This window comes from Prinia subflava, chromosome 15 (assembly GCF_021018805.1).
Source record: "Prinia subflava isolate CZ2003 ecotype Zambia chromosome 15, Cam_Psub_1.2, whole genome shotgun sequence".
Lineage (NCBI taxonomy): Eukaryota > Metazoa > Chordata > Aves > Passeriformes > Cisticolidae > Prinia > Prinia subflava.
This window is the reverse complement of record NC_086261.1, coordinates 8459807-8472608: the sequence shown is the minus strand read 5'-3', so window position 1 is coordinate 8472608 and position 12802 is coordinate 8459807. Positions and strand designations below refer to the sequence as shown.

General features: G+C 43.3%; 1 protein-coding gene across 1 annotated transcript; it reads left to right on the top strand.

Annotated features, from left to right (window-relative positions):
- Positions 1-1279: 1279 nt before the first annotated feature.
- MESD (mesoderm development LRP chaperone) lies at positions 1280-12052 on the top strand. The gene is made up of 3 exons (XM_063412892.1): positions 1280-1544; positions 5943-6175; positions 6872-12052. The coding sequence occupies exons 1-3, from the start codon at positions 1341-1343 to the stop codon at positions 7134-7136; spliced, it is 702 nt and encodes a 233-aa protein (XP_063268962.1). The 5' UTR covers positions 1280-1340; the 3' UTR covers positions 7137-12052.
- The last annotated feature ends 750 nt before the right edge of the window (positions 12053-12802 follow it).

Below are 12802 nucleotides of genomic sequence, written 5' to 3'. Positions count from 1 at the left end.
GCCCGTGCTGGTTGTTTGTGGGGGTGCCGAAATCTTGGATCCCACGTTCTCCTCTGCTGTTCTCATGGTAGGTCTGGTGTTCACCAGAGACGTGGCCTGCAGTGTGTGGTCACTTCAAGAGTTAGGCCAGGCTTTGGGGACCTCCCCAAACCCATGCCCCTGACTGCTTATGATTTGTATTTGCACACCTTGCCCATAAATGCAGTGGGCTCCTGGTTCATCACAAGGCCTGAGCTGGATCATCTGGGGTTGAAATGAAATGATCTTTACAGTCCCTTCCAACCCAAACCATTCTATGATTACAGCATTCTATGATACAGTAACAAAATTGGTGTTGAAGCCTTGTCTCAACAGAATTAGTTCCTCTGCTTTGAACCTGGTCTGCCTTCAACGCTGGAATGGAAAAGCAGCCTGTTCACTAATCAGCCTGACTGCAATTAATATCTACCAGCAGCAGTAACAGTGATGCTTCCTTGAATTCCCAAGTTTGAACTTACTGGAATCCAAGGTGAAAGGTAGAAGACAACATTGTGCTATTTGTAATTAAAATGCTACCATGAGGAAAAAATGAAGACTGGAGTGAAATACGGCTCTGCAGACATGCATGCATGTAATTTGGTTTAGATGATGGAAAAACAGCCTGTACAAAGAAAAACCCGTATCTCTTACTTTTTTTTTTTTTTTTTTGTGGTGGTCAGATGTTCTGGACTTGTATTTTAGTAACAAACAGCATTAATTTTAATAGTTTTCTTCTAGAAATCTAATGTCGCTGAGACAGTAGTCAAAATCAGAAGACTCATGCAGTTCCCATCACACAGATCAGCAAACCCAACTGTTTTTAAAAGAAAGCAACAAGAACCAACCACATAGTTTAGATCCCAGGCGCTGGGCCCAGCATTTATTTACTCGTTTTAACCTCTCAGTGCCCAGCATTCACTCGCTGCCCGAGCCCTGCAGGACCGCACCGGGGCTGCACCGCCTGGAGCGGGGCTTCGTGCGGGGACAGCGGCACCGGGGGAGGCGGCGGGGGCAGCCGGCAGTGCCCGCCAGCCCCGGCCACACCGGGGACCCGCCCGGGGCCGCGCCCAGCCCGGCCCCATCGACCCTTCCCGCTCCTCCTCCCGGCCCGAGCTGCCCTTCCAGCTCCTCCTCCCGATCCATCCATCCTGCTGCCTGTCCAGCTCCTCCTCCCGGCCTGATCCATCCCGCTCTCGTTCCCGCTCCTCCTCCCGGCCCGATCCATCCCTCTCCGCTCTCCTTCCAGCTCCTCCTCCCGGCTGATCCATCCATCCCGCTCTCCTTCCCGCTCCTCCTCCCGGCCCGGCTCGCTGCCCCCGCCCATGAGGCGCCCGGGGCCGCCTTCCCGAGAGCGGCAGAAGATGGCGGCGGCCGCGGGCTGGGCGCTGCTGGCCCTGGCGCTGTGTCTGGGCGCGGCGGCCGCGACCGGCGGCTCGGAGGGGAAGCGGCGGGAGGGGCCGCCCAAGAAGAAGGACATTCGGGACTACAACGACGCGGACATGGCCCGGCTGCTGGAGCAGTGGGAGGTGCGGGAGGCGCCGGGGCCGGCGGGTCCGCCCGCACCACGCGGAGGGAACGCCGCGGCTGCCGGGGGGCGGCGGGGCCGGGCCGGGGCAGCTCCCCGGGACAGCGGCCGCTCTGCCCGGTCCCGGGAAGGTGGGGGATCCCTGGGCCTGGTCGGCACCGGGCGGGAGGGATCCCCGAGCCTGGTGGAGGGTGGCCAGTGCCGTGTTCCTTCCTCTGAAGCTCTGGGTCCGTGTGGGGGACTTCGGAAGTCGGGGCGAACGGCCCTCAGCCTGCCCTGCCCGGCTGGCCCTGTCCCGGCTCCCCACAGCCCCAGCGCCCAGCCAGGTGCTCGGTGCCTGCCACAGCCTCGTCTGGCTGAGAAGTCTGGGTTCTTTCGAAGTATGGAGCGATACACATGTGACAAAGGGGTGGTACCAGGAGAAATACTCATTTCACGTTTACAGGGTAGATACGTCGCTGTTTTGGTTTGGTGTTTCTTTCCTATCTTTCCTCATAGTAACAACTTCTAATTCCAGCTCTCTCTGGTCGCCTTCATCCTTATCAGCCCCTGCCTTAACTTTCCTTGGCGGTTTCCCATCACTCTCTTCTCCATGTGGTTGCCATGCCACTGTTAGATTCTTTTCACTATGTTATGTTCCATCATCTTCTGATAAATGCCAGAGCGCGCCTCACTGTTACTTATTCTTTCCCGTGAGGATTTTCCCTGGAATATTTTGCAAAAAATCCTGAAGAAAATAATAGAGAGAAAACTTGTGTTTTATATAACACCAGTTGCAGCTGTAAATCAAGATGAAATGTGTTTTGTAGGTGAATTTTAGATAAAATAACAGGAAGTACGGATGCCTGCCTTGGTCCTGGTGGGCGCGTTATGGACTTGTTCATCCCATGAGTTGTTACTGCATGTATCCCTTTAGGAAGGGAAGTTCTTAGAAAATTGAGTTGAAACTTTAAATAAAATTAGCAAAAGGCTTAAAGTTCATTTTTCTGCTGGTGGTATCAGCCAAGGACCCAGCAGGCCCAGCTGCTAAAAAATCAAGGCTTAATATTGCCCAACTTCAACCAAATTTGGCCTTGTAGGAAAAAAATCATAGAAGGTGAGCATCTCTTTAATGAGATGGCTGAAAGGGAGGCTCACGTTAACGCTGTTGTAGCTCTTGGTATATTCAGCTCCAGCCCTAGTGGGCAGGTCAGGAGGCTGTTGAGGGTTTTCCCTTTTCAGCTGGAGCAGGTCTCTGATCCAGGTCCTGGTGTGCTGCACAAATCAGATGTGGCAGAGCAGCAGGGGAGTCACTGCTCGGGCTGGGGGTGTCCCGAGGAGAGGCACACAGAGCAGACAGGGACTGGGGCAGGACTCAGCAATCAGGGGTTCTTTGGTCCCCTGGGATGGCCAGCTGCAGGGCATTTTGCCTGGTGGAAGTCAGGACACACAGGGAACATGGAAGGCTTGAGGGGGATGGTGGCTGGAGGAGAGGAAAGGGCATGAGTGCACTTGAAGGAGTGGGCTGAGAAACAAAGAGGCCACTGTGAATTCGGGTGAGAGCAGGAACTGTGCTTGGGAATGGGAGACACAGGGAACAGATCTGTACAGAATCAAATGTCATTACTTTCAACTGAATGAAATTACTCCCAATACTTTTTATTTCCTTGGCAATTAGTCTAAAATCATTGGAGGGTGGTGGTTGTGACATGCTGGGGTTCTCCCACAAGCCTGAGTCTGTGGCTCCAGCAGCTTTCCCAGCAGGAGCAGCCAGCTCTCTGCAGGATGTGGTGCTGCCCCTTGCACCATGTGCATGACTGCCTGGTGATCCGGGAGAGTGATCTGCTGGGAAACAAGGATGGGCAACAGGGCGAAGAGGCAGAGGTGCTTCAGCAGCTCAGTTGCACAACTAGAGCTTGGAAGAAGCCACCAAGGGATTTTCCTTGTGGAAAGGGACTTGTCTGGAGTCCTGAGGAGCTGGACACAACTGGGAATCTGGGCAGGAGGTCCCTTAGTTACTGGAATGTCAGATGCTGTAAATAGTTCAATACTGTTACAGGCTCAGGGCTTCTTAGGCTTGACTCTGATCATTGAGTTGGCAAAGCAGTTAAGTGGCATGTGTTACTAATGTTTTTAAAAATCAAAATGCAGGGCATTTATGAGAAATTTCTGAGAATGGGAGCTGAGGGGAGGAGCAAGTGAAGGAATATGCAGTTTTTCCTGTGTCTATGTAATGCTTTCGCTCTGGAACCTCATGTTACTGTTCAGGTGAGTGAATCTGTGTCCTGGGGTGACTTTATGATGCAGAATTGTATCCCAGTTCATCTGTGTAGCCTAGAAATAAGCTTTCCACCTTTAAAACTGTAACTGAGAGGAAAGCAGGGGAGAAGGAGAAGTAGTGGAATGTCTGAGGTGGCTGTATTCAAAAACATAGAGATAAGAGCTTCAGCTCTCCTTCTCCTAAACTGTGTTGTCTGCAGCAGGACAGAGCTCTCCTTTGCTTGCAGTTAGTTTTTATCTAGCTGAGTCAGAGAAGTTTCCTGGACTGTGGCTTTTCTTTTTTTTGGAACTGATCAGCCCTGCTCTGGACTAAAATCCCAGAAAAACACCAGGAGCTCACAGCTGTGGCCCACCAGGGCCTGGGACGTGGCATTTTCTAGCACAGGAGGGACTGATAAGGGACTGAGCAAGCCCAGCTACACCCCATGGAAAGGACTTTCTAAATTTGCCATCTCTTCAGAACAGTGAGAGGTTCAATTGTTTATTATTATTCATTTTTTATGCTCATGAATACTTTGCTTTTTAAATAAATAGTGGTTTTTTTCCATTTTTCTCCATGGAAATCTTTTCCCGAACCTGTTGGGGAGGGGCCTCTTGAATCTGCTTTCTAGAGGGACCCCTTTGGAAATTTCCTCCCAAATCTGGCCTAAGTCAGGACAGTCTGCTAGATTTTTCACAGCAAAAGCTTACACTTTTCCTTCACTCTTTTACCTTTTAGATAGCTTTAAGCACAGCTGCATGACAGTATGTACAGAAAATAAGAAAGTAAATGCTATCTAGGGGAGCTCTTGGCATCTTCTGATAATATTCCTGTTCAAACTGTAAGAATACAACTTCAGGAGCATTTATTTAGTTGAATTGTTAATAAAAAAGTAGATAATACATGTTAGGAGCTCATGTTGTCACTAAATCCAAAGTCAGTTTCTGTATTTCATACAGAGTATTTGGAAATGTTTCTTTCTGTCTTTTTCTTTCTAAACTGAAATAAGCTGTCTTTGCTCTAGTCAAACCAGACTTGATCTTCAATTTGCTTTAAATTATGCAGAATGTTTTTCATTCAGTCACATGAGATTTTGTATTTTCACTTTACAAATTTTACCATTCTCTGGCTTCCTGTAAGATAAATAATGTTCCCACTTAGTGATGGCAGGGACTTTCCTTGGGCTCTCCTTTCTTTCCCGGTTCACTCATTTCAGAAACTTCAGGGCGTGTGAACTGCTTGAAAGCGTGTTTCAGACTTGCAAAATTGAAACAAAGACATAGTAAGGAAAGAAAGGATGAAATAAGGCTCCTACAGCTTCTCTCTGTGGTGCCTAAACTTTAAACTCTTGTCAGAAAGACAGGAAACTGCAGAAACGAGCTGGGGAAGGAACATGGGTCACTAGTATGAAGCCTTAGCCTTTGAGGAGTGTGGGATGCCCCATGGGTGTGTAGGAGGATGTTGGGTTTGTGTATAAGATGTGCAGAGATGTGAGGGAGATGCATTCTGAGATCTGGAAAACAAGCTCAGCTCCTGACCTTTGAGGCCTCTGAAGGGGAATGTCTTCATCTACTGCTACAGTTCATATTCCCAATGGAGTGATGCATTTTGAAGTCACGACAACACCTAAAATATCTGTCTTAATTCCTGCTCATTTAGTGGTGCTTGGGTGGATGCCAGTATAAGACTTCTAGGGGGGGGTTGTTCTGGTTTTTTTACTTTTTAATTCTACGATACAAACACTATTTCAGAAATCAGGTTCTGGTTTAATGTAAGTTGTCATCGTATTCAGCTCACAACTGTGAGCTGCTTTAAGGGGGCAGCAGTTTGATTGTGCCTTTCCAAATATTTAAATGGCTGTCAGCCTCAGCAGAGACATCAAGAGGTTAATTTTTTTCTTTTTTGTAGGAGTGATTTACTCTGTGTGATTATGTCATCAGGCTGTGAGCTGCATCTGTGCATTAGAAAAGTCATGAAACCTTTAATCAAAGTCTTTCTGTGGCATAAGCACACAGAAAATCTGAATTTTTGTGGGTTTAATTGTTTAAAGACACATAGTATGGAAACTTAAATTCTCAAGCAATCACATGATTCTCAGAAGTGAGTTTTGACCTCTGAAAGCAATATTAGATGAATGTTTTCTCCTTGTTTTCAAAACAGAAAGATGATGACATTGAAGAGGGAGATCTCCCTGAACACAAGAGGCCTTCAGCACCAATAGATTTCTCAAAAATAGATCCAGGCAAGCCTGAAAGCATCCTGAAGCTGACAAAGAAGGGGAAGACTTTGATGATGTTTGTCACAGTGTCAGGAAATCCCACAGAAAAGGAGACAGAAGAAATCACCAGCCTGTGGCAGGGCAGTCTCTTCAACGCAAACTATGATGTGCAAAGGTGAGCTATTGTGCACAAGGATAAAGTTCTTACCTTTGCAGAACCCTTTCGTTCTTCCTGAAAACCTTTTCAACTGTTCATGCTTTGCTGTTCTCCACCTCCATCACCCATCACTGTTTCTCTGTTTCTTTGTCAGTTGTGACAAGACCTGTGGTGTGTGCAGAAAACCCTTCAGTGCTTATGCACCATGTGTGTGTATAGCTCAGATTCTTTTTATCTCACTGTGGTTCAGCTGTTTATCAGTTCTAGCTGATTCTATGTGCCTGATGGAAAAGATCACACTCTGCAGACTTGTCACCACAAAAGGCTTTTTGTCCCCCTGCTAAAAATGTGCTTCTTTTTCTCTCTGAGCATCATTTTGAAACAGAAGAATGTTGTGCTCTTGTATTGAGGCTGAGAAGGGTTGCAATAAGTGTATAAAGAAAATTTAATGCTCATTACTGGATTTTACATGGTGCCAAATTAGTTCTAAATTTGTTTCCTTATTCTTACTTCCTTGATTACTTATTGACATACTTCATACACTTTATTCTTAAATGTCCCAGAAGATTGTACTCTTGTCCCCATCCCCAGGCAACAACTAGACCAGCTTCTTGCTCTTAAACATGTGCCTCAGTCATGAAGGCTCTGTGAGCAAATGCTGGAGTGTTTGAAAAGCACAGAGTTAACTGAAAAATATATGGATTTTTCCTCTAGGTTTATTGTTGGCTCCAATCGAGCCATCTTTATGCTGCGGGATGGTGGCTACGCCTGGGAGATCAAAGACTTCCTGATAAATCAGGAAAGGTGTGCAGATGTTACTCTGGAAGGTCAGGTTTATCCTGGCAAAGGAGCAGATGGAAATGAGAAAGTGAAAAACAAAACAAAACCCGAAAAAGCAAAGAAGAAAAAAGACACAGAGAAGAAATCTAACGGCGTCAAAGAGGACAACCGAGCAACCAACCAGAGAGAGGAGCTATGACAGCCATGGTACCCAGACTGATCCTGCTCTGCTGCTCCCTGGAGGGAATCTGCTGATGAGTCCTGGGTTTTGGGGAGGAAGGAAGCAGAGACTACTGAAGCTTAAATTTATTTTGAAATTCACCAGTTTACTCACTGCTGTTGGCCATTTGTTTAGTTACAGGGAAGGTACCGCTTCATGCCAGCAACTGACTGCTTTGGTTTGTAATTTTTTAATGTTTTTGTTGTTGTTTAAAACTAGCTTACAAATCTGTGTGTCTAACATTGCAAACTTAATTTAAGTGGAAAAGAAGAATTATTGTTTCAGAATACACTGATGTTCATCTGTAGTAGCTGTGTCCATCTTGGGTATGCAAGTCATGGATTCACAGCTGCTGTCAGAGAGCCAAGTGCAGTGTGAAAAGATTCTCTTGGAAGATGGTTTGATAGAGACAGTTGGCACAAAACTGTCCAAAGTTGCAAAGAATAGTGGCCAAAGATGCCTGAAATTACAGGGTTTAGGATGTGTTTGGTTAGACTGTTTGTTTCTTTAAAATCAGCTCAACCCGTTGTGTCCCAGGAAAGCTGTGGGAGTGCTCAGGAGTGATGGGTGCCAGGCAGGAGCTCTGTAATGCACCCCAGATCTGTACAGGAGGGACAGTCTGTGCCCTTCAGAGGTGAATGGAAATGCAGCACCTGCACGAGCAGTGTCAGGTGAAAAGTGGAGACAAGTCCAGGGCATTCAGCACTCCTGCCAAAGGACTGTGCCTGTGGAAGCAGCTGCTCCATGTGCCCTGTTACTCAGGCAGTGAGCTGGAAGGAAAAGCTTTAACTCTGAAGTTAATTTGATTTTCTGATTTAATGGTTTGTTTAAATATTTGAAAACGCTAATTGCAGCACAGAGTTAAACTTTGAGTTAGACATGTCACTGATGCTGATCTGGTTAGATATTGGTAGGTTTTTTTCTTGGTACAGATTCCTGACTGACGTGGTTGATTGTAAATGACCATTAGATTCAAATACTATGAAGTTGGACATATGGGAGCCAATACTTTGTATAATTGGGGAGGTTTTATTATACTCAGATTGTATTCAGTCAAATGCTTTGCTTAGAATTGTTTCCCTTCTGCCTTACTGCCAGTTAGGGACTAGAGGCACCGAGTAGTGTGGTCCACATCATTTTGCAGAGGATGAGCACAGTATCAACTGTCTCCATTCAATATTGGTATGGTGTTACTTTTTCTTTAAGGTGCTAAAATCCAAGTGTTTTGGATAAAAGGTCCTAATTGAACCATAATGGTTGATCATGTGGAATACTTGGGTATCAAAAGTATGAGTCCTTGTTCTAAAATAAAAGATGTCACTAAACTTAATGTTGAAGAGTAGTAAAATCTTTTAAATAGATCTGCACTTGGTAGTGTATTCAAGAGGCAGACTAACTCATCCTTGGTTTCTGTATGTAAGGACTGTAAATGATGTTGATGAAGGTTCCAGTTGATTCCTTTTATTTAATTTTAATTATATTTGTATGAATTTAGATTAAAGAAACCTTTGCAGCTACACTTCACTCAACAGGCCTGTACCTGTTTGAGTGGAAAATTAAAATTTGTTTCTTCAGGATTAACTATTACTTTTTATATTCTGCTATTAATGCAGATGTGCAGCGGAGTTGAGAGGAGTCTCAGTAGATATTTGGGTGGTTGAGATGTGTAGTCCAATTCTTGTGCATAACTGATTTATCATTTGGTCACATATTCTGGGTTAGCACCACCCTTTGGAAACAATATTGCTTCTCATCTCAAGGGAAGAACAAAGGTCAGATGAAACTGTAAAAATGAAATAATAATAAGTTTTTGCTTTTCAAAGTTACGGTATAAAGGTGATAATTCAGATTTTGATCAGAAGGACATGAAGTGCAGTTTTGTATTCCTCATAATGTTATTTCCTTTTTGATCAGTTTGGGTTTGAGACTGTTGGAGAAACAATTACTACACTATAGCTATAGCCCAGCTTTTGAGTATAGATAACTCAGTCAATCATAAACCTGCATTTACAGTAGATTGGGTCTGTCCCCTTTGTAGTTAAAAGGAGTTTTGTTGAAATTGAACCAGCCAGTTGATCACTATTTTTTTTTTGGTTGGTTGTTTCTGGGTCAGTTGCCCATGCCAAATGCAGGTATGTCTTGTGCTACATAGCTTAATCAAATTTCAAAGTGTTTGGGGGTTTTTTTTGGTTTGGTTTTTTGTTTGGGTTTTTTTTTTTCTTCTTAATCTGTATCATGACTTGATGGTTGCTTTTTGATATAAAAAACAAAATGCTGCCTTCACAAAATAAGTTTCTTTTACTCCTCCATTTTTCTCCCTCTTCCATGCTTTACCACTAAGTGTAATATTGCAGTCTGGCAGGAGCTGCTTTACCCCAGCCAATCTTTCTCTGCTATCACAGTTCATTACTCAAGAATAACCTGAATTGCCTTTTAAAACTGGTAAAGTCTTTGAGACAGTTGCACTTGTCCTGGGATAGTGTTACATAACCAAATATTTGGTGATGATTTAAGAAGCCCAAACCCTGTCACACACATGAATTTATATATATATGAAAATAAATATCCTCAAAAATTTGTGTAAGACCAGGAATGTTCCATGAGTACCTCAGAAGATGGAGTCTCCTTTGGAGGCTTATCAGGCTTTGAATAACAGATTTTTTGGTTCCACATACAGGACATTCAGATATCTCCTTTAAAACTAATTTTAACCAGTAGGATGGTAATTATAGTTGTTTTTGGTTTTTTTTCTGTACAGAGGTATATGGAAAATCATCTGTTTTCATGACAGTGAAACAGCTGCTGCCTTTCTCCTCCCAGCATAGTGATTTCTCTATTCTAATGCTATAACTAACTTTTCTGAGCTACTGTTAGATTTTTAACCCAGCTGTCCTACTCAGAAGAAAGAGTTTGTCAGTGATGCTACACAGGATGTGGTTGCACTTTGTGAAAAATTTCCAATGGACAATCAACTTTTTATGTAATAAAATACTGGAAAAAATATTCTGGGTTTTGTTGATACGGGGTTTTTCTTTAAACTGTTGTGACAAAAACTACACCAGGATTTCTGATCTTAACTTAGAGGGGTCAAAGCATTTCTCTGAACAGTCAGGTCAGCCTTGACTTCCAAGAGAATCTACTTTTCTGTCACTGTTCCTGAACTCCTTCAATTTTGTCCCTAAAAGGAAATCATAAATTAAAACACCATTTTGTAAAGATACGGAACAATCTACTTTTATCTGGTATTTGGCCATTGTTCTTGATGGGTTTCTGGTAAAGCTTATAAATTATTTCCATTCTTTTATCTGTGCCTCATTTCCTTTTTTAATCAGGGAGTAACACTGCCTTTTCCAAAGGATTTTTGTTTTAATTGCATCGGATATTTATAGAAATTCAAAGAACCTATGCCTGAATAGAGGGGATGCCTCTGTTTTTAAAATGCCTAATTTGTTGGTAGTGTCATGTTTTTCTTTATTAAGATTGCCATCCTACTTAGTCCATTGATACCCTGCTATTTGATAATTCTAACTCTGAGATAAAATGAACTATTTTTGAATGTCACTATTTTTTATCCTTTATACTGTGCCCTTTTAACAGGACAAATCCCACTGAAGTCAGGTAGTACCAAACTGCCAGGAAGGAAAAGAAGAAGGAAAATCACTCTACTTGGATTTTCAGATGGTGGGTTTTTTTCTCCTGCAGTAGTCAGGTGGTGGAGGGGGTTTGACACAGGAGAGCTCTGTGCAGAACAGTTTTTGATTAGCATTTAAAAAGCTTCTGTAACACACCACAATCAAGCATTGCACAGTGCTAGACTTCAGCCAGGGACAGATGGGAAATGCTTTGTTCTTTTCCTGTGTGATGCTACTTAACAGACCAGTGTTGATACTGGCTGGGTTATCAGTGGCATTAAATCAACTGTTTGTGTGATAGGAAAATCAGATCTGTTAACCACCATTTAAATTAACAGTAATAATGGTAATAAGTAATTATTTTGAGATTGGTGTTGGTTATGTGGTGGTTATTATTATTAATATTATTATTATTTATTACTACATAGATATTGGTATTTTGGGAGGGGAAAATGGGACAGTTAAAGGAGCTTCAGCCTCTTCCCTGTCTTATGGGCAAAGGCTACAACTTCTCAGAAACAGAACCTTTTTTCTTTCTTACTCCAGAATTGTGTCTGTTGCAGTGGGACAGAAGACACTCTTGTTTTTTTACAGAAGAGGAACTGGAATGCTCTAATTCATGGAGTTTATAGCCCAAACTTTTTTTTCTTTAGGTAATTTATTGATACCTCAAAAAACCCAGTGGGCCCATCTTTACTGCCTGTAACATCTGCTGCTTTTAAAGGTAATTATCAGTTGAGTCTGAACAGAGGCTGGACTTCTGTGTTGGCACCCTGCCCACTAATTCTGTGGAAAGCACTGACCAGAGCACTGAACACTCATTAAATCATTAATATTTAAATGAGCTTGGCTGCCTTAATTGGTGGCAGAGTTACATGCCATCAGGTCTCTGTGTGCATTGGAAAGAGGTGAACAGCAAGACCCAGAAATTTGCTTGCAAGGTGCAAGGATTGAACAGCACCATGAAGTGACCTGGATCTTGCTGTAACATATAAAGTGTTCTCTGTAGTGAGGAAGACTGAATTGTACAGGAATAATTGTAGTGCAAGGGTGTTTTCAAAACAAGATCATGGTTGAGCATGTGCTGAGTCAATATAAAAATAAGCAAAAGGGTTTAATGGGTGTATTTAATGTGACCATTGCTGTTATTTCTGAGATTCATGCCTGCAGGCCATCTTGTATATTTGAGATTTTTTAAGCTTGTCCTTCTGGCAACTCAATTTCATTCAATTTCTTTTTGCAAAAAAAAAAAAAAAATAGAAATCACTCCGTTTTTGTCCCCTCATCTGAAATAATTCAGAAGTGTCCAAAACAGTGCATATTTGAAATGGTGTGAGACTTTTATATGAGTATTTTATTATTCATCCTGCTGGTTGTATCCACAGCCATACCCTGTGCCTTGCCAACCCTTGATAGCTGCTGTCTTTCAGGTGCTGTACAGCATGTTAATCACTGTGTGGACTTTAGAAAATTGCACTCATAATAGGATGGAGTTGCCAGGAGCTTAATGGCAGCACAGACATGCAAATGCTTTGGCATTTAAGACAGCAGTTGAGCACAAGATCTTGAAAAAACAACTGTCTTGCCTTTAATGTGGGTACCAGGTAGTTTGTTGTGAACTAATGAGCTGTGAAACCTAATGAGGGCAAGACCACTTTCCTTTTTATCACCACTCCTCTCAGCCTCTGTTCCCACATAGCATCGCCATTTGAGCCACATTGCTCAGTTCTCAGATAACCCAACTAAGGCCTGAAATGTGTTTCAGCCAAGCTGTTATTTCTGGCAGTGGTGATAAGCCAGGACACTCTCACTTTCTGGGATGAGAAAATCAACTTTGGATTTGTAATCAGAGCAGCCCGTGTTCAAGAGATGTAGCTGTAACACTTGAATGCTGGAGCTGGTCTACAGGAAAGCAGAAATAAATGAGCTGCATTTATTTCCTTAGGTGTTGCTATCAACTGACAGGCCCTTTGCTTTCAGGTGAGGTATCTGTGCTTCAAGAAACATTATCCT